We start from the raw sequence: 22,281 nt of genomic DNA on the forward strand, positions 1-22,281 counted from the left end.
GGTTCAAAGCCAATTCCAACAAAACCTTTCACTTTATATTCGATGAAACGCTAACGCCCCAGTGTAAATAAATCTAAGATAATAAGACTGTATACATGTAAAGATACTGTAGACATGAAAGTAATGAATAAAATGCGTCATAAAAACGCTGCGTGGATTTTGAATGAACTTCAATAATTATTATTCATTTTATTTATTTAGTGGAAACCACCTCTTACTGCTAACCAACGATAGTCTTTTTTAAAGCCACTCGTATTTCTATTATTGCTCTAACACGAATTATAATTATTTATATATATCATTTTGTTTTATTATTTTGTATTTATTTATCTTTTTTGTTGTTGTGGAGCGCTAAAAAGGAGTAGCATTTAAAACAATTGCTATAACATTTTTTTGTAAAATTGCAGCCAATTGAAACTCATAAATAATTTTCAAATATTGCATTCAACGCCTTTTTTTTAGATGTTTTTTAAGAATAATAATAAGCTAAACGAAAATATACATTATTCCATTCTTTTTAGAATTATAAATGATAGAATCATTGCATTTAATTTTATGACAATTTTACAAGTGAATACATTTTTATTCATTTTATTAATGATTTCTCGTCATTAATGAATTAACTATTTGGGGTATTCTTACGAATCTTTCAATATCCAATCGAATAACAATTTTACTTTGCTTTATTTATTTTTTACATTTACATTTATTCATTTGGCAGATGCTTTTATCCAAAGCGACTTACAAAAGAGGAAAACATAAGCGAATCATCTTAAGGAGACAGTGGAACAGAAGTACCATATTACAAAGTTTCTCTAGGATCAGAATAGTATTCAAGACTTATACAAGTGCAAATATAATTTTTTTTTTGTTAGTGACTAGTTAAGTGCTCTTTGAAAAGATGCGTTTTAAGTCGTTTTTTGAAGACAGAGAGTGAGTCTGCTTCACGGGTGGAGTTGGGAAGGTCATTCCACCAACGTGGTATGATAAAACTGAAAGTCCGGGAAAGTGTTTTGGTGCCTCTTTTTTTGTACGACAAGGCGACGTTCCTTATAGCCGACCGCAGGCTTCTGGTGGGAACTCTGCATAAATGTTTTTAGGTATGCTGGAGCAGACCCTTTTTTTTTTTTCAGCCAAAGCGCCTGTCTGAATGCTTTTGTGCACGCAAATAGGAATTTAAAATAGAAAACATAGAAATAAAAATGCTTGAAACACTTTTTGCCATTAATCAAGTTCAATCTTCCATCCTGTGATGTGAGGGGTGATTTGTTGACCAATAAAAACAGCTAATAATCACGCACTGTGGACAATACATCAGTTCACCCCTGCTTCCTCCCCGCGGGTCTGTTTATACACTAATTAGCGCCGATTCCTGCCTGCTCGAAACTTTCCTCACGGTGGTCATGATCCCGAAGTCATTTATATTAAAACTTCCATTTCACCAAGTTATCAGGCTCAGCTCAGGAAATAAAGACCTCTCTGATTCAACCGGGACCAAACGTTGAATGCCAAGAGCAGAGAGGTCTCCGCTATCAAACACGAACCCTAGCAACGAAAACATATCAGTTAGTGATTCATTATTGTGCATTGCCAATTGTGCAAGGATGCAAAAACGTGATAAACGTTTCTGTATAAGGTATATGCGTCCAAAGTTAACCAGAGCGCGAGGCGACGCATCTTCTCTTCAAGCATCATCAGTAAACAGAAATTATGCTCAGAGATTAAACAGACACTCGCTTCCTCGCGCATTTCCAAACCGTTCTGCCTCCTTTCCATTTCAGTTAGTTTCAACAAAACTTTATGGCACACATAAGAATAAGAATGGAATGGACAGATAATAATCGATCGTTATGTTATAGTGACAATGTGCATAACACTTACCTTTTGCCAGAACTCGCCCTGACAGTCCAAATATCATCACAAATAACAGGCCTATATCGCACATTCTCTTGGTCTTGCTTGAGTTCCCTTGCTTGGAGATGAACACCTATAATGGCAAACCTTGCACATCCAATAGACTACTCCTGAGAAACAATTCCCCTTACAACACCAAACTCCCCAAACCCCGGTTTCACATGGACTGCAGTCAACTTCAGCGTTGTCCACAATCTCTTGATGCACTGGGGCCACGTTTGAATTCCACAGTTAAACTCATTGCTCATGACCGTGGGCTGGGATTTATTCATTTCCCACGGCCACCGGAGCTTCAGTGACGCTTATTGACACACCCATTCCGCGCTATAGACCTAAACTGCAAAGACCCAATGAGCTCCACTGCTCCAGTGTCTCTCCTGTACTTCCTCAATCATACAATGAATAAACCAGCTCATTGCAATGTATCCAGCAGTGTGTGAAGATATCTCCCCTTGCAATCTTAAAAGTTGAGAGTAAATCCCTATGGAGCAACACTGAGGTTTCTTTTGGTGAGGTTATAGTAGTGAAAAAAAGAGCTACCAATGTAGAACAATGGAGATTTTGATCATGCATCGCCCACTAACAATGCAAAAATTAAAATCAATCCTACCATACAATAAAACATTAAAAAAAAAAAAAAAAATGTTGCATAACATTAGTTAATGCAATATGAACTACATGAACTAACACTGCACAATTGTGCAACTGCATTTTTCAAAATGAAAATGAACCAAGATGAATAAATACTGTTGTTCATTGATAGTTCATAATGCCTTGCAAAATAAAGGAAATATACAATAGCAAGCCTAAATAATAAAAACGAAATAGCTACAAACATTTATAAAATTAAATGCTTTTAAGGTAACACTTTACAATAAGTTTCCAATATTTAACATTAGTTAACTACATTTGTTAACATGAAATAACAATGAACAATAATTTTACAACATTTGTTAATCTTGGTTAATGTTAATTTGCAACAGTTACAATTTTAAAATTAAAAAGTTGTATATGTTACAATTATTTAATGCACTAATGAACTGACATCAACTAACAATGATCAATTGTGTTTTTATCAATTAACATGAAAATGAAGAATTAATGCTTTTTTAACCCTCTATGGTACCGTGTTGCCTCCAGGCAACACAGCATATTTTAGTTGTTTTTTAATAAAATGAGACACCCATTTAATTGGGCAATGCTATATCAGGGAGGAGAACTCAAATACTAACTAATGAAAATGCGAAAAAAGTGGTCACAACACCCACAGGGGTCTATTTTGTTTCCTCTTTCAGCACAGGTAAACATGTCATATGGGTCCATATTTTCTCCATTAAAAAGTGCATTTTTCACTAATCTTTGTCAGGATAATCGCCTTCAAAATAATCTGAGTCACCTTCATTGGTAAGTAAAGAAGTATTTTCAAAAACCTTACATTATATATCATCAAATGTATCATAGGACATTACAAAAACTGCAGGTTGCCTTGAGGCAACATTGTACCGTAATGGAATCGCATAAGGTCATACCGGGCATAGGTTCGCTGTGTCTCCAATGTCAAGCTGTAGCCTACAATTGTTTCATCCACACAAATATTTCCATCAATTGGGATTGCTTTGAACTTCTGGTTCAAAGCAATCATAGCGATGAGCAGTTTGTCCCATTCAAGGGGAAAACGCCATGAAATATTACAATCCCACAACGAAGGGATGGGAGGGGTTGATCTACTAGACTCTCTCATCACCTTCTACAGAACAAAGATTTGATCCAAAAATGGTATCAGCGAGTGGTCTTCCACATGTTTGATCTGATCTAAAATAAACTCTCATATAGGTCACCAAGTGTAGTAACCCCCTCACAATCCACTATGTCCAGCAGAAAGGGGACTTATTCACACATAACTTTAAGTTCAGCTATATGCTCAAAGCAACATATAAATAAATGTCAAAATTAAACACTCTGGACACTTTTTTTTTTTTTTGTCTATTTATAACTCACATAACTAAGGGCCTTGATCACATCAAAATGGCGAACAAAAATCAATTAGTCTAAACTACAAAACTGAATTCTGTTTGGAACACAGCATTTATAGAATTTTGCCTGAACTTTATTTTTGAATTTCAGTATTTTCTGTTTATAAAGATACACTATAAGTCTTCGATATGCCTAAGGAGCCCTGCATATAGATATGAGATGGCTATATATTACTGTAAAACATGCTTTGTCAGCAGTACCACCGCTGCAGTCTGCATAGGGCACCAACTCCCTATGGGGGCACCATCTTACGGAGGGCACCAGAAAGTCCACCGGCTGCCCTTTCTCACACATTATATGTTATTCAAGGGAGGAAACACAGATTATCGCTTCGCGCTCAAATCACGCAAACTATAAGTGAATACATCAGTCATGTGTGATTAATCTATTACAGTTCTACTCATAAGTTTTGCTAAAATGAAGTTTAAACATTGGCCATTGACTATTATTTTTTTTTTTTGGGGTTTATTTATTTTACCTGAAACGTAAATGTTAATATAATTTCAGCATTTTACTTATAGTTTGCCATGGATAGCCTGCAAAACTGTATCTTTGATCTTAAACATTATTTAACTATATAAAGTTTTTTTTATTATTATTATGAATTTACATGAAAGTTTTTTCCACTTTGATTATAGATTCTGAAACATGAGACAAAAAAATATAAGACTAATTCTGAGCAAATACCTGGTTAAATAATAATAATAAAAAAAAGCCACAATATTCTTTCTGACTTTTTCACCGGGTATAACGTAGTAAATATAGTCATGACCTGCGGCCTGTGGAATGACTAAACGGTTGTGTATTTATTTAGTAATTGCACAGGCATGTTACACTAGTTACTGTGTTTATAATGTAGGAAAACCACGTGATGCTGTGACATTAATAGCCTACATCATTTGCAGTTTGTGCTATCACATTTATTACCACTCTGTCCTAAAAGTACTGCATTCACTAAAAGTACAATTATTGTTTGCATGGTTTCTCCTAAAAACAGCATCTCATGTAGGCTACTGCTCTCTCGTCCGATTTCACGTCTCAATGCAGACGGTTCCTTTACCATGCGGGACGCTCTCAGCCTCTCACTATTGTTTATTGTTTCTTAAATGTTATAGCATAATTTCCTTTCCATCATTCACACGTTATGCGCTGTCTGTACTTTATAAAATGGTATTGTCTGTACTTTATAAAATGGTATTGTCTGTACTTTATAAAATGGTATTTTAGTAAGGCCAATTAAAAATGAAGTGGTGTCAAGCACTTTTCCCCACACCGAGTCCCGCAAGGGATTTAAATATAGGCTCGTTATCAGCCGTTTCAGAAACTCACTATGTCCAGAAATTCCCCAAACATGAGACTTTGGCACTTCTTACAGGGTTCAAAGCCAATCCCAACAAAACCTTTCACTTTATATTCGATGAAACGCTAACGCCCCAGTGTAAATAAATCTAAGATAATAAGACTGTATACATGTAAAGATACTGTAGACATGAAAGTAATGAATAAAATGCGTCATAAAAACGCTGCGTGGATTTTGAATGAACTTCAATAATTATTATTCATTTTATTTATTTAGTGGAAACCACCTCTTACTGCTAACCAACGATAGTCTTTTTAAAGCCACTCGTATTTCTATTATTGCTCTAACACGAATTATAATTATTTATATATATCATTTTGTTTTATTATTTTGTATTTATTTATCTTTTTTGTTGTTGTGGAGCGCTAAAAAGGAGCAGCATTTAAAACAATTGCTATTACATTTTTTTGTAAAATTGCAGCCAATTGAAACTCATAATTTTCAAATATTGCATTCAACGCCTTTTTTAGATGTTTTTTAAGAATAATAATAAGCTAAACGAAAATATACATTATTCCATTCTTTTTAGAATTATAAATGATAGAATCATTGCATTTAATTTTATGACAATTTTACAAGTGAATACATTTTTATTCATTTTATTAATGATTTCTCTTCATTAATGAATTAACTATTTGGGGTATTCTTACGAATCTTTCAATATCCAATCGAATAACAATTTTACTTTGCTTTATTTATTTTTTACATTTACATTTATTCATTTGGCAGATGCTTTTATCCAAAGCGACTTACAAAAGAGGAAAACATAAGCGAATCATCTTAAGGAGACAGTGGAACAGAAGTACCATATTACAAAGTTTCTCTAGGATCAGAATAGTATTCAAGACTTATACAAGTGCAAATATAATATTTTTTGTTAGTGACTAGTTAAGTGCTCTTTGAAAAGATGCGTTTTAAGTCGTTTTTGAAGACAGAGAGTGAGTCTGCTTCACGGGTGGAGTTGGGAAGGTCATTCCACCAACGTGGTATGATAAAACTGAAAGTCCGGGAAAGTGTTTTGGTGCCTCTTTTGTTTTGTACAAGGCGACGTTCCTTATAGCCGACCGCAGGCTTCTGGTGGGAACTCTGCATAAATGTTTTTAGGTATGCTGGAGCAGACCCATTTTTTTTTTTTCAGCCAAAGCGCCTGTCTGAATGCTTTTGTGCACGCAAATAGGAATTTAAAATAGAAAACATAGAAATAAAAATGCTTGAAACACTTTTTGCCATTAATCAAGTTCAATCTTCCATCCTGTGATGTGAGGGGTGATTTGTTGACCAATAAAAACAGCTAATAATCACGCACTGTGGACAATACATCAGTTCACCCCTGCTTCCTCCCCGCGGGTCTGTTTATACACTAATTAGCGCCGATTCCTGCCTGCTCGAAACTTTCCTCACGGTGGTCATGATCCCGAAGTCATTTATATTAAAACTTCCATTTCACCAAGTTATCAGGCTCAGCTCAGGAAATAAAGCCCTCTCTGATTCAACCGGGACCAAACGTTGAATGCCAAGAGCAGAGAGGTCTCCGCTATCAAACACGAACCCTAGCAACGAAAACATATCAGTTAGTGATTCATTATTGTGCGTTGCCAATTGTGCAAGGATGCAAAAACGTGATAAACGTTTCTGTATAAGGTATATGCGTCCAAAGTTAACCAGAGCGCGAGGCGACGCATCTTCTCTTCAAGCATCATCAGTAAACAGAAATTATGCTCAGAGATTAAACAGACACTCGCTTCCTCGCGCATTTCCAAACCGTTCTGCCTCCTTTCCATTTCAGTTAGTTTCAACAAAACTTTATGGCACACATAAGAATAAGAATGGAATGGACGTCTAATAATCGATCGTTATGTTATAGTGACAATGTGCATAACACTTACCTTTTGCCAGAACTCGCCCTGACAGTCCAAATATCATCACAAATAACAGGCCTATATCGCACATTCTCTTGGTCTTGCTTGAGTTCCCTTGCTTGGAGATGAACACCTATAATGGCAAACCTTGCACATCCAATAGACTACTCCTGAGAAACAATTCCCCTTACAACACCAAACTCCCCAAACCCCGGTTTCACATGGACTGCAGTCAACTTCAGCGTTGTCCACAATCTCTTGATGCACTGGGGCCACGTTTGAATTCCACAGTTAAACTCATTGCTCATGACCGTGGGCTGGGATTTATTCATTTCCCACGGCCACCGGAGCTTCAGTGACGCTTATTGACACACCCATTCCGCGCTATAGACCTAAACTGCAAAGACCCAATGAGCTCCACTGCTCCAGTGTCTCTCCTGTACTTCCTCAATCATACAATGAATAAACCAGCTCATTGCAATGTATCCAGCAGTGTGTGAAGATATCTCCCTTGCAATCTTAAAAGTTGAGAGTAAATCCCTATGGAGCAACACTGAGGTTTCTTTTGGTGAGGTTATAGTAGTGAAAAAAAGAGCTACCAATGTAGAACAATGGAGATTTTGATCATGCATCGCCCACTAACAATGCAAAAATTAAAATCAATCCTACCATACAATAAAACATTAAAAAAAAAAAAAAAAAAAAAATGTTGCATAACATTAGTTAATGCAATATGAACTACATGAACTAACACTGCACAATTGTGCAACTGCATCTTTCAAAATGAAAATGAACCAAGATGAATAAATACTGTTGTTCATTGATAGTTCAAAATGCCTTGCAAAATAAAGGAAATATACAATAGCAAGCCTAAATAATAAAAACGAAATAGCTACAAACATTTATAAAATTAAATGCTTTTAAGGTAACACTTTACAATAAGTTTCCAATATTTAACATTAGTTAACTACATTTGTTAACATGAAATAACAATGAACAATAATTTTACAACATTTGTTAATCTTGGTTAATGTTAATTTGCAACAGTTACAATTTTAAAATTAAAAAGTTGTATATGTTACAATTATTTAATGCACTAATGAACTGACATCAACTAACAATGATCAATTGTGTTTTTATCAATTAACATGAAAATGAAGAATTAATGCTTTTTTAACCCTCTATGGTACCGTGTTGCCTCCAGGCAACACAGCATATTTTAGTTGTTTTTTAATAAAATGAGACACCCATTTAATTGGGCAATGCTATATCAGGGAGGAGAACTCAAATACTAACTAATGAAAATGCGAAAAAAGTGGTCACAACACCCACAGGGGTCTATTTTGTTTCCTCTTTCAGCACAGGTAAACATGTCATATGGGTCCATATTTTCTCCATTAAAAAGTGCATTTTTCACTAATCTTTGTCAGGATAATCGCCTTCAAAATAATCTGAGTCACCTTCATTGGTAAGTAAAGAAGTATTTTCAAAAACCTTACATTATATATCATCAAATGTATCATAGGACATTACAAAAACTGCAGGTTGCCTTGAGGCAACATTGTACCGTAATGGAATCGCATAAGGTCATACCGGGCATAGGTTCGCTGTGTCTCCAATGTCAAGCTGTAGCCTACAATTGTTTCATCCACACAAATATTTCCATCAATTGGGATTGCTTTGAACTTCTGGTTCAAAGCAATCATAGCGATGAGCAGTTTGTCCCATTCAAGGGGAAAACGCCATGAAATATTACAATCCCACAACGAAGGGATGGGAGGGGTTGATCTACTAGACTCTCTCATCACCTTCTACAGAACAAAGATTTGATCCAAAAATGGTATCAGCGAGTGGTCTTCCACATGTTTGATCTGATCTAAAATAAACTCTCATATAGGTCACCAAGTGTAGTAACCCCCTCACAATCCACTATGTCCAGCAGAAAGGGGACTTATTCACACATAACTTTAAGTTCAGCTATATGCTCAAAGCAACATATAAATAAATGTCAAAATTAAACACTCTGGACACTTTTTTTTTTTTTGTCTATTTATAACTCACATAACTAAGGGCCTTGATCACATCAAAATGGCGAACAAAAATCAATTAGTCTAAACTACAAAACTGAATTCTGTTTGGAACACAGCATTTATAGAATTTTGCCTGAACTTTATTTTTGAATTTCAGTATTTTCTGTTTATAAAGATACACTATAAGTCTTCGATATGCCTAAGGAGCCCTGCATATAGATATGAGATGGCTATATATTACTGTAAAACATGCTTTGTCAGCAGTACCACCGCTGCAGTCTGCATAGGGCACCAACTCCCTATGGGGGCACCATCTTACAGGAGGGCACCAGAAAGTCCACCGGCTGCCCTTTCTCACACATTATATGTTATTCAAGGGAGGAAACACAGATTATCGCTTCGCGCTCAAATCACGCAAACTATAAGTGAATACATCAGTCATGTGTGATTAATCTATTACAGTTCTACTCATAAGTTTTGCTAAAATGAAGTTTAAACATTGGCCATTGACTATTATTTTTTTTTGGGTTTATTTATTTTACCTGAAACGTAAATGTTAATATAATTTCAGCATTTTACTTATAGTTTGCCATGGATAGCCTGCAAAACTGTATCTTTGATCTTAAACATTATTTAACTATATAAAGTTTTTTTTTTATTATTATTATGAATTTACATGAAAGTTTTTTCCACTTTGATTATAGATTCTGAAACATGAGACAAAAAAATTTAAGACTAATTCTGAGCAAATACCTGGTTAAAAAATAATAATAAAAAAAAGCCACAATATTCTTTCTGACTTTTTCACCGGGTATAACGTAGTTAATATAGTCATGACCTGCGGCCTGTGGAATGACTAAACGGTTGTGTATTTATTTAGTAATTGCACAGGCATGTTACACTAGTTACTGTGTTTATAATGTAGGAAAACCACGTGATGCTGTGACATTAGTAGCCTACATCATTTGCAGTTTGTGCTATCACATTTATTACCACTCTGTCCTAAAAGTACTGCATTCACTAAAAGTACAATTATTGTTTGCATGGTTTCTCCTAAAAACAGCATCTCATGTAGGCTACTGCTCTCTCGTCCGATTTCACGTCTCAATGCAGACGGTTCCTTTACCATGCGGGACGCTCTCAGCCTCTCACTATTGTTTATTGTTTCTTAAATGTTATAGCATAATTTCCTTTCCATCATTCACACGTTATGCGCTGTCTGTACTTTATAAAATGGTATTGTCTGTACTTTATAAAATGGTATTGTCTGTACTTTATAAAATGGTATTTTAGTAAGGCCAATTAAAAATGAAGTGGTGTCAAGCACTTTTCCCCACACCGAGTCCCGCAAGGGATTTAAATATAGGCTCGTTATCAGCCGTTTCAGAAACTCACTATGTCCAGAAATTCCCCAAACATGAGACTTTGGCACTTCTTACAGGGTTCAAAGCCAATCCCAACAAAACCTTTCACTTTATATTCGATGAAACGCTAACGCCCCAGTGTAAATAAATCTAAGATAATAAGACTGTATACATGTAAAGATACTGTAGACATGAAAGTAATGAATAAAATGCGTCATAAAAACGCTGCGTGGATTTTGAATGAACTTCAATAATTATTATTCATTTTATTTATTTAGTGGAAACCACCTCTTACTGCTAACCAACGATAGTCTTTTTTAAAGCCACTCGTATTTCTATTATTGCTCTAACACGAATTATAATTATTTATATATATCATTTTGTTTTATTATTTTTTATTTATTTATCTTTTTTGTTGTTGTGGAGCGCTAAAAAGGAGTAGCATTTAAAACAATTGCTATAACATTTTTTTGTAAAATTGCAGCCAATTGAAACTCATAAATAATTTTCAAATATTGCATTCAACGCCTTTTTTAGATGTTTTTTTAAGAATAATAATAAGCTAAACGAAAATATACATTATTCCATTCTTTTTAGAATTATAAATGATAGAATCATTGCATTTAATTTTATGACAATTTTACAAGTGAATACATTTTTATTCATTTTATTAATGATTTCTCTTCATTAATGAATTAACTATTTGGGGTATTCTTACGAATCTTTCAATATACAATCGAATAACAATTTTACTTTGCTTTATTTATTTTTTACATTTACATTTATTCATTTGGCAGATGCTTTTATCCAAAGCGACTTACAAAAGAGGAAAACATAAGCGAATCATGTTAAGGAGACAGTGGAACAGAAGTACCATATTACAAAGTTTCTCTAGGATCAGAATAGTATTCAAGACTTATACAAGTGCAAATATAATATTTTTTGTTAGTGACTAGTTAAGTGCTCTTTGAAAAGATGCGTTTTAAGTCGTTTTTTGAAGACAGAGAGTGAGTCTGCTTCACGGGTGGAGTTGGGAAGGTCATTCCACCAACGTGGTATGATAAAACTGAAAGTCCGGGAAAGTGTTTTGGTGCCTCTTTTGTTTTGTACAAGGCGACGTTCCTTATAGCCGACCGCAGGCTTCTGGTGGGAACTCTGCATAAATGTTTTTAGGTATGCTGGAGCAGACCCATTTTTTTTTTTTTTTCAGCCAAAGCGCCTGTCTGAATGCTTTTGTGCACGCAAATAGGAATTTAAAATAGAAAACATAGAATAAAAATGCTTGAAACACTTTTTGCCATTAATCAAGTTCATTCTTCCATCCTGTGATGTGAGGGGTGATTTGTTGACCAATAAAAACAGCTAATAATCACGCACTGTGGACAATACATCAGTTCACCCCCTGCTTCCTCCCCGCGGGTCTGTTTATACACTAATTAGCGCCGATTCCTGCCTGCTCGAAACTTTCCTCACGGTGGTCATGATCCCGAAGTCATTTATATTAAAACTTCCATTTCACCAAGTTATCAGGCTCAGCTCAGGAAATAAAGCCCTCTCTGATTCAACCGGGACCAAACGTTGAATGCCAAGAGCAGAGAGGTCTCCGCTATCAAACACGAACCCTAGCAACGAAAACATATCAGTTAGTGATTCATTATTGTGCGTTGCCAATTGTGCAAGGATGCAAAAACGTGATAAACGTTTCTGTATAAAGGTATATGCGTCCAAAGTTAACCAGAGCGCGAGGCGACGCATCTTCTCTTCAAGCATCATCAGTAAACAGAAATTATGCTCAGAGATTAAACAGACACTCGCTTCCTCGCGCATTTCCAAACCGTTCTGCCTCCTTTCCATTTCAGTTAGTTTCAACAAAACTTTATGGCACACATAAGAATAAGAATGGAATGGACAGTATAATAATCGATCGTTATGTTATAGTGACAATGTGCATAACACTTACCTTTTGCCAGAACTCGCCCTGACAGTCCAAATATCATCACAAATAACAGGCCTATATCGCACATTCTCTTGGTCTTGCTTGAGTTCCCTTGCTTGGAGATGAACACCTATAATGTCAAACCTTGCACATCCAATAGACTACTCCTGAGAAACAATTCCCCTTACAACACCAAACTCCCCAAACCCCGGTTTCACATGGACTGCAGTCAACTTCAGCGTTGTCCACAATCTCTTGATGCACTGGGGCCACGTTTGAATTCCACAGTTAAACTCATTGCTCATGACCGTGGGCTGGGATTTATTCATTTCCCACGGCCACCGGAGCTTCAGTGACGCTTATTGACACACCCATTCCGCGCTATAGACCTAAACTGCAAAGACCCAATGAGCTCCACTGCTCCAGTGTCTCTCCTGTACTTCCTCAATCATACAATGAATAAACCAGCTCATTGCAATGTATCCAGCAGTGTGTGAAGATATCTCCCCTTGCAATCTTAAAAGTTGAGAGTAAATCCCTAAGTCTTACAGTAGTACCTAAGTGGTACTGCTGACAAAGCATGTTTTACAGTAATATATAGCCATCTCATATCTATATGCAGGGCTCCTTAGGCATATCGAAGACTTATAGTGTTTTACTTTATAAAATGGTATTGTCTGTACTTTATAAAATGGTATTTTAGTAAGGCCAATTAAAAATGAAGTGGTGTCAATCACTTTTCCCCACACCGAGTCCCGCAAGGGATTTAAATATAGGCTCGTTATCAGCCGTTTCAGAAACTCACTATGTCCAGAAATTCCCCCAAACATGAGACTTTGGCACTTCTTACAGGGTTCAAAGCCAATCCCAACAAAACCTTTCACTTTATATTCGATGAAACGCTAACGCCCCAGTGTAAATAAATCTAAGATAATAAGACTGTATACATGTAAAGATACTGTAGACATGAAAGTAATGAATAAAATGCGTCATAAAAACGCTGCGTGGATTTTGAATGAACTTCAATAATTATTATTCATTTTATTTATTTAGTGGAAACCACCTCTTACTGCTAACCAACGATAGTCTTTTTAAAGCCACTCGTATTTCTATTATTGCTCTAACACGAATTATAATTATTTATATATATCATTTTGTTTTATTATTTTGTATTTATTTATCTTTTTTGTTGTTGTGGAGCGCTAAAAAGGAGTAGCATTTAAAACAATTGCTATTAAATTTTTTTGTAAAATTGCAGCCAATTGAAACTCATAAATAATTTTCAAATATTGCATTCAACGCCTTTTTAGATGTTTTTTAATAATAATAATAAGCTAAACGAAAATATACATTATTCCATTCTTTTTAGAATTATAAATGATAGAATCATTGCATTTAATTTTATGACAATTTTACAAGTGAATACATTTTTATTCATTTTATTAATGATTTCTCTTCATTAATGAATTAACTATTTGGGGTATTCTTACGAATCTTTCAATATCCAATCGAATAACAATTTTACTTTGCTTTATTTATTTTTTACATTTACATTTATTCATTTGGCAGATGCTTTTATCCAAAGCGACTTACAAAAGAGGAAAACATAAGCGAATCATCTTAAGGAGACAGTGGAACAGAAGTACCATATTACAAAGTTTCACTAGGATCAGAATAGTATTCAAGACTTATACAAGTGCAAATATAATATTTTTTGTTAGTGACTAGTTAAGTGCTCTTTGAAAAGATGCGTTTTAAGTCGTTTTTTGAAGACAGAGAGTGAGTCTGCTTCACGGGTGGAGTTGGGAAGGTCATTCCACCAACGTGGTATGATAAAACTGAAAGTCCGGGAAAGTGTTTTGGTGCCTCTTTTTTTTGTACAAGGCGACGTTCCTTATAGCCGACCGCAGGCTTCTGGTGGGAACTCTGCATAAATGTTTTTAGGTATGCTGGAGCAGACCCATTTTTTTTTTTTTTCAGCCAAAGCGCCTGTCTGAATGCTTTTGTGCACGCAAATAGGAATTTAAAATAGAAAACATAGAATAAAAATGCTTGAAACACTTTTTGCCATTAATCAAATTCAATCTTCCATCCTGTGATGTGAGGGGTGATTTGTTGACCAATAAAAACAGCTAATAATCACGCACTGTGGACAATACATCAGTTCACCCCCTGCTTCCTCCCCGCGGGTCTGTTTATACACTAATTAGCGCCGATTCCTGCCTGCTCGAAACTTTCCTCACGGTGGTCATGATCCCGAAGTCATTTATATTAAAACTTCCATTTCACCAAGTTATCAGGCTCAGCTCAGGAAATAAAGCCCTCTCTGATTCAACCGGGACCAAACGTTGAATGCCAAGAGCAGAGAGGTCTCCGCTATCAAACACGAACCCTAGCAACGAAAACATATCAGTTAGTGATTCATTATTGTGCATTGCCAATTGTGCAAGGATCCAAAAACGTGATAAACTTTTCTGTATATGGTACACTGTAAAAAGTTTGCTGTAATTTTTAGTTACTTACTGGCAGCTGGATGCCAGTAAGTTACTTTAAAATGATTTACAGTAATATTACTGTATTTACATTTACAGTAATATTACTGTATTTTTCATTTACAGTAATATTACTGTATTTTCATTTACAGTATATGTACCATATTTTAATTTACAGCATATGTACTGTATTTTCATTTATAATTAATTACTTAATAGTTAAGATTTCATTTGTATTTTTTATTAATATTTTCCACCTGTAAGAAAATCTAATTGTAGAACCCCCCCCCCCCAACCAACCAGGGGCGGATAGGCTATTGGGAATACCGGGAACAATCCCGAACGGCCGGTCCATTTCAGGCCGAAGACCGGCCCGGTGGTCAAAGAGTTTTTTTTTTTTTTTTTAATGATACGCGACTGGCCTAACCGGACTCTCAGCTGCAGCGTGTGTGTGTGATTCAGACCGGGCCAGACCAATACTTTCAATCTGAGGGGTGATACGAGCGGCCCCTCCCAACTTGGACTGATCCTCGTTTTTCCTGACATCCGATTGGCTCAAACTAGGCGCCGATCAAAGGAGTTTACTTTTGGTCATGTTTGGCGGGTTTGTGTGAATGCAACAGATACGAACGGTAAAAATGGCAAAAAGAAGGATAGAAGAGAAAGAAATGGGTGGGGCCGAAAAAATAAGAATTAAAAAGAAAAAAAATTTGGCACAAGAGGCATCTAAATGCGCCAAATTAACAGACCTTTTCCGTAGTGGAAAGAGTGCTGTGGCAGCCGGAGGTGCAGATGAGGAAGGACCCAGCAGCATGGACAGGACAGGTGCACGATTAGGGATATATTAGTGATTTATACACTGAAATTGTTTATATTTGCATTTAAATCTAGGCATTTATTACATGGCTTGGTAGAATTCCAATGTAGGAAGAGAGAAGAGGAGGAGGCGGAGGAGCAGCAGAAACCAGGAAACAAACAGGTAGAGGGGCAGTGTGCAAGGCTGGGTAGGCAATCATATTAGGCATATCAATCAATCAATCAATCAATCAAAGCTTTATTAAGGACACACACACAAAATAGAAAAATACAGCACAATATTACATATTTACATATAGGATAAAATGCCAATAGTTCCACATACTAGATAATAACCTGACTGAAGCACAGATTAAATTAGAAAATGTATTATTCTTAGTCATATTTATTACTGATGTTCTTCTCAGCTGTACAATCAGTAAGCAGAGGCAGGGTCCAGCACAGGGGAAACTGAGCCAGGGAGAGTTGAAAGTGAGGACACACACACACACACACACACACACACACACACACACACACACACACACACACAAATCTCTATTTTATGGGACTGCATTGTGGTTTTTGAGTATCTGAGTGGGTATTTGTTAGTATTTGTAACCATTTTATCACTCCGACTGACTGTACACATGACATGCTGGTAGTTAGCAGTATACTAACTATACTGTGACTTATGTGTTCGAGATTAGGTTTTGCTGACCTGGTTGTGTTCAGTGCAGTGGTGACTTGCTTATACAACCTGAAGAGGCAGGTGTCATCCTAAAATTTCTTGAAGGTCTTCAGTGTAATCTGATTCTCTTTATACCATAAAAACACTATTAGAATTAAAATAACTGCAAAAAATCCTTCTGCTCGTGCACCAAGGGCACTCGCGTAAAAGGCCTCTCCATCTTAAAGTCCCGGGCTGAATTTCAGTCCCAGTACGTCCCTGCCCCAACCCCCCCCAAAAAAATCACAATTACTCATGCAGATTTTACATTTATTGTCTGTTGAACATTTATTAAGTAAAACAAGTTCCAATGTATCTGTAATGTAACATAGCTAAAACTTACACATTTTCAAAGTGATACAAGCCAAAATAAAATGCAATAAAAAAAATCAGTTTGTTGTTACTTTTTAGTAATTTTGCCAATAAAAGTCAACAATCTCTCTGATGAGAGATGCCACAGGGAGATTCAGACGAATGCTTTTTCTTTGCATCCTCTATCCAGATTTTTGGCTGATGTGTGACTTTGATTGCTATTTGGTGCCATCAGGGTTGATTCTCAGAATGAACCTGCAAGCACAAGAAAAACTAAATTATTTCTCATACCAGTGTTTCTCCAACTGTCATAACTCCGTAATGTTTGCACTTTGGGGTCAATAAAAGCAATATGTACTGAATACCTACAGGTAAAGTGCATAATTAGTTGATGATCCATGACATTCAAATCACTGAATCATTCAAATCACCATAACAACAAAATATATTTTGGGTTACCTTATGCTGCAACCCTCATTTGGAAAAAAAAAAAAAAAAAATCAATTTTAAAAAATATATAAAAAGATTTATAGACTCACTAATTAAACTAACCTATATGTGGGAAAAAGTATAGCAATGGGGGGAAACTCAAAGAAAGGCCCTAGCTGGCCAGCACATGCATACGCAGGATGTTCTTACTTCGAGGCAACAATTCTTACCACTGAGCTGCCCTTTTTCAGCCTAGACAGGTTGGCATTACAACAAAATCACTGTCCATTTTCCCACCAATACACTTCACATCCCTCATCTACTACATTGACGGTTAATATCAAAATGAGAATCAGAATCAACTTTAATGGCCAAGTATTTGTACACATACAAGGAATTTGACCACAGTTATTTTCATTGCTCTCAATGTGCTTACACAGGATTTATATTTGATCAATAAAATGTATATCAAAGTGGATTGACCCTAACCCTAACCCAAATTAGGAATATAAATTCTGCGCAATTTGTTGCCACACTGTCATTTAACAATTGGTGTTACGCCCGTTTCACACATACTCCGTTTGCGGTGCGTATGCGGTGCGGATACGGTACAGGAGCAGCACGCGCTATAGTGCTTTCACATATGCTGTGTTTGCAGTGCGCTACTGATCCGCAGTTTCTGTGTGCCACAAAATCAAAAATGTATTAGTAATTTTGATTTTAAATCCAAACGTTAACTTTGACATTGTTTAAGACATTGAAACAGTATGAAAATTAATTTTAATCATTGTGATTCTTTGTTTTACATGTAGTTCGAGTTGTTGACAGAAGAAAAACTATCACGCTATATCTTTTGCTAAGAAGGAGAAGAACGAGATGCATTTGGGTTCACTCAGTCAAACGAGGCAGGAGACAGTTTGGTGCTTGTCTCAGAACTTCAACTTTACAGTGACCGGCACCTAAAGTACTTTCGGATGAGTGCCGAACAGATGGATAATGTTCTTTCTCTGGTTGGAGCAGACATCACAAGGCAAACCACAACGTATCGTGCGTCCATCGAATCATATATGATGCCATTTTGCAACTTTCGGGACTATAATCATACTTTTTTGTTTTGCTTGACCCTGTAATTTAGTAACTGTAGAACACATTAACTGTAATTATGCGTATTTGATGAAATTATTACAGTTTCTTGACAATCTATGTCTATTTTAATGTGAACAATGCGCTGCCACTTTAATTCAGTGCGGTGCAGCACAGCAAAAATAGACTCGGTGCGTAATCGCTGCACTGCTGTATACACACCGCAACTGGAACGGATCGACGGACTGCTTCCGCATGCAGTCTGAAAGCTCTAACCTGTTAACATGGGTACGGAAACAAATATGCACCGCATACGCACTGCAAACGGAGTATGTGTGAAACGGGCGTTATGCTGCTTTTGAAGTATTTAATGATGTACGAACCTCTGAATAAACTCCAGTGTACTGGCTGCCTCTTCCTGGTACTGCACATTGAATACATAGTAGCAGCCAAACAGGACAGCTAATGCTGATGAAAAATCTGTTAGCTCCTGCAGCTGGATGATGACGCTGCCCTCCATAGTTAGCATCCATGTTTTTGCTTGGAGAACAGAATCTCCTGTAACAAACACCATCACAGCAGCTTTTTAGTATTGTCACAGGCTATGTTCAGCCTTTGCGTAAGATCTTAAAGCTGGTGTTGTACAGACCCACCATCTGATCATAATCTCAGCCATAGTATCAATTAATTACATTATTTTCATAGCCTTACCAAGTGCAATCACCTTGGGATGCTGGGAACAGTGAAGCTTCTCTCTACATCTGCTGGAGTTGCAGTGACCTAAGTGCAGCAATTAACAAAAAGTAGGAAGAAATTCATTAAATATATAGAGAACATACTTGTGTCTTTCTTTACAATACTTTCTAATAGGCTCCTCTATAGAGGTCATGCTTATATGTCACTATGTGTTATATCTTGTGATACAACCCCTTGACCAGCTCAAGTATGTCTGCCTATCTTGCAATTCACAGCTAAATTCCATATCAGGCTTATTACCTGTAAAGTTTGATTTTTGAACGATGCAAATAAAATGGACCCTCAAATGCATGACACATGTATACAAAACAGGAATAGTCTTTGAAATGTCAAACTATGATCCTAATTACAATCAATATTCTCTAGAAACAGCTGTTCAAATTAACTTTAATACTTAGATCAGCCAAAAGAAAGAGTGAATCCTCCCTCTCTCTGAAGTACGTCATTGTGGTAGATGAAAACTGCCAAGGTCAAGTTGGCAAATCTAGAATTAGTCAGGTTCATATTTTGATATGGCGGTAAAACAATGAAAGCGTTCACACAGATAAAATTACATTGTTTGCATACAAATCACGTGGTCATTTTTACAGTAACCACTAACTAGTTGCTCGATAAATATCAACCACGAAACATAACGTTATGAGAGGCTGCTGATTTAATGGCAACGTTTAAATATTAAAGTCAAATAACATTGGTTTAAACACCAGTTTCTTTATCTTTTGTTTCTCTGCTTAACTTGCCGTTACGACGGAAACACCAGAAAAGACACCTCCTGGGACTCGAACACGATCTAGACCACAACCTTGAAAAAAAAAAAAGATGCACTTGAAAACACTGTCTCATAAAATAATAATCATAAACTCCGCTTGAACATCGGTGTTGCCTAACACCATTTCACATTAGCTATTTGCGTTGAGTTAAACTCCTGGTTAGCTAACGTTAAAGCGGCAGAGGAACACACAAAAGTTGCGTTTCTCTGTTTAACTAAGGGTATCTTCAGCTAATTTAATTGATATTAACATATTCACAAGTTGATAATATCACCGTTATGAAGGCAATAACCGACAACTCCTAGACAACAGCCAAAAAAAAAACGGTGGCAAAAGACAAAAAGTTACTGTTAATAAAACTTTCTTTAATCAGGTGACGCACGTTAGTATGCTGTTAACATTACAAATCAATACATTTGATAATGTCTCTGTTTTATATAATGAAATATAATAATACAAACAATATACTAACCTTTTCGATGAATCACCGTTGTAAATTTCATTCCCAGTTGTCCTTTATCTCACTTTCACCAAACAGCATGGAAAAAAATATTTGAAAAGAAATCTCTCTTGCCATTGGTCAGTTTTTTGTGGGCAGGTTCACTACTGTAAATGGATTTACAGTACAGAAGAATTACTGTAGAATTACAGTAATGTCCATATAGTTTCCCATAATCCTTTGCTATTTACAGTAATGTACTGTATACACATTTTACAGTATCTTGCTGTACGTATTACAGTAAAATACCGTTCAAATTGCAAAAATCAGTTACAGTGTATATGCGTCCAAAGTTAACCAGAGCGCGAGGCGACGCATCTTCTCTTCAAGCATCATCAGTAAACAGAAATTATGCTCAGAGATTAAACAGACACTCGCTTCCTCGCACATTTCCAAACCATTCTGCCTCCTTTCCATTTCAGTTAGTTTCAACAAAACTTTATGGCACACATAAGAATAAGAATGGAATGGACAGATAATAATCGATCGTTATGTTATAGTGACAATGTGCATAACACTTACCTTTTGCCAGAACTCGCCCTGACAGTCCAAATATCATCACAAATAACAGGCCTATATCGCACATTCTCTTGGTCTTGCTTGAGTTCCCTTGCTTGGAGATGAACACCTATAATGGCAAACCTTGCACATCCAATAGACTACTCCTGAGAAACAATTCCCCTTACAACACCAAACTCCCCAAACCCCGGTTTCACATGGACTGCAGTCAACTTCAGCGTTGTCCACATATACTCTTGATGCACTGGGGCCACGTTTGAATTCCACAGTTAAACTCATTGCTCATGACCGTGGGTGGGCTGAAAAACGGTGAGCAGTTTTTTCCATTCAAGGGGTGAAAACGACATGAACTCTTACAATCCCACAATGAAGGGATGGGAGGGGTTGATCTACTAGATTCTCTCATCACCTTCTACAGAACAAAGACTCGATGCAAAAAGTGGTATCACCGAGTGGTCTTCCACATGTTTGATCTGGCTGTTGTTGAGGCCTGTCTCCTCTACCGGAGAGACAGCAGTGACTTATGGTGATTTTTTTTTTATCTTGAAACAACACTGATTGTAATGTTTTGAAATTATAAATTGATATGATGGTTTGGTAATACTTACCACGATGGTACAATGTTGCCTGAGAGCAACAGCTCGATATGAATTGTTACTTTTTATTAATGATGAAATGTTTAATATATCCAAAAATTAGATAAATCTGTTTGTTCAAGTGTTTGGTTAAAGAAATTGATGTTTTCAATAAATATATGTATTTTTTCTGCATGAAAATGTCAAATGTTTCAATTTGTCTATTGTGGTACAATGTTGCCTTGAGGCAACAAACTTTTAATAAATAAATACATTTCAAAATAATGAAAATGTTTATTGATATAGTGTCGAATTTTAAGCAGGAAAAGCATCACAAATATTTTTTTCCTCATTGATATCATATTGCATACCATAGTATGTTAACAAATTGAACCTTATTGTAAAGTGGTACCGCTTTTAAAAGGGTGCAAACAATTACAACGTTTTTCATACATCGTAATACACATTGTCGCCTATATTAATAATGTTGGCAGGACATCAGAAAGTATAAGGTTATTTTGTAATGACACAGAAGACATTACGTGCACCAATAAAACAAATGGATCACAAAACGAAATTAACGTAGCACCTCTTTTTAATATAGTTCTAATTTTCAGACGTCTAATATAAAGTATCAACATTTTCTCAAATTTTTACATTTACATCTTGTTGTCGGGAATACAGACAGAAAGTTTGCATAACTATGGACTACTGAGTAAGATGTAGTGTCATATCACGACCAGTAGAGGGAGTCTTAGAGGGCTGGCATTGCTTTTTCCTTCTGAGTGAAAGTGCTCCAGGGCCTTCAAGCATTTGTGAACAAA

At 36.1% G+C, this 22,281-nt stretch overlaps 1 protein-coding gene across 5 annotated transcripts in view; it reads right to left on the minus strand.

The window, feature by feature from the left end:
• The window catches only part of LOC127634821 (vascular endothelial growth factor receptor 1-like), a 63,762-nt gene extending 42,660 nt beyond the window's left edge, over positions 1–21,102 (minus strand). For 2 of the 5 annotated variants that reach the window (XM_052114505.1, XM_052114500.1), the window contains exon 1: positions 1,882–2,143. In XM_052114505.1, coding sequence (XP_051970465.1) covers positions 1,882–1,945 — 64 coding nt within the window. In that variant the 5' untranslated portion in view covers positions 1,946–2,143. Of the gene's footprint in view, positions 1–1,881; positions 2,144–7,194; positions 7,457–12,521; positions 12,627–20,885 lie in introns of those variants that run through there. The other 3 variants (XM_052114503.1, XM_052114504.1, XM_052114501.1) reach the window with 3 other exon arrangements.
• Positions 21,103–22,281: the final 1,179 nt, after the last annotated feature.

This window comes from Xyrauchen texanus, chromosome 42, assembly GCF_025860055.1.
Source record: "Xyrauchen texanus isolate HMW12.3.18 chromosome 42, RBS_HiC_50CHRs, whole genome shotgun sequence".
Lineage (NCBI taxonomy): Eukaryota > Metazoa > Chordata > Actinopteri > Cypriniformes > Catostomidae > Xyrauchen > Xyrauchen texanus.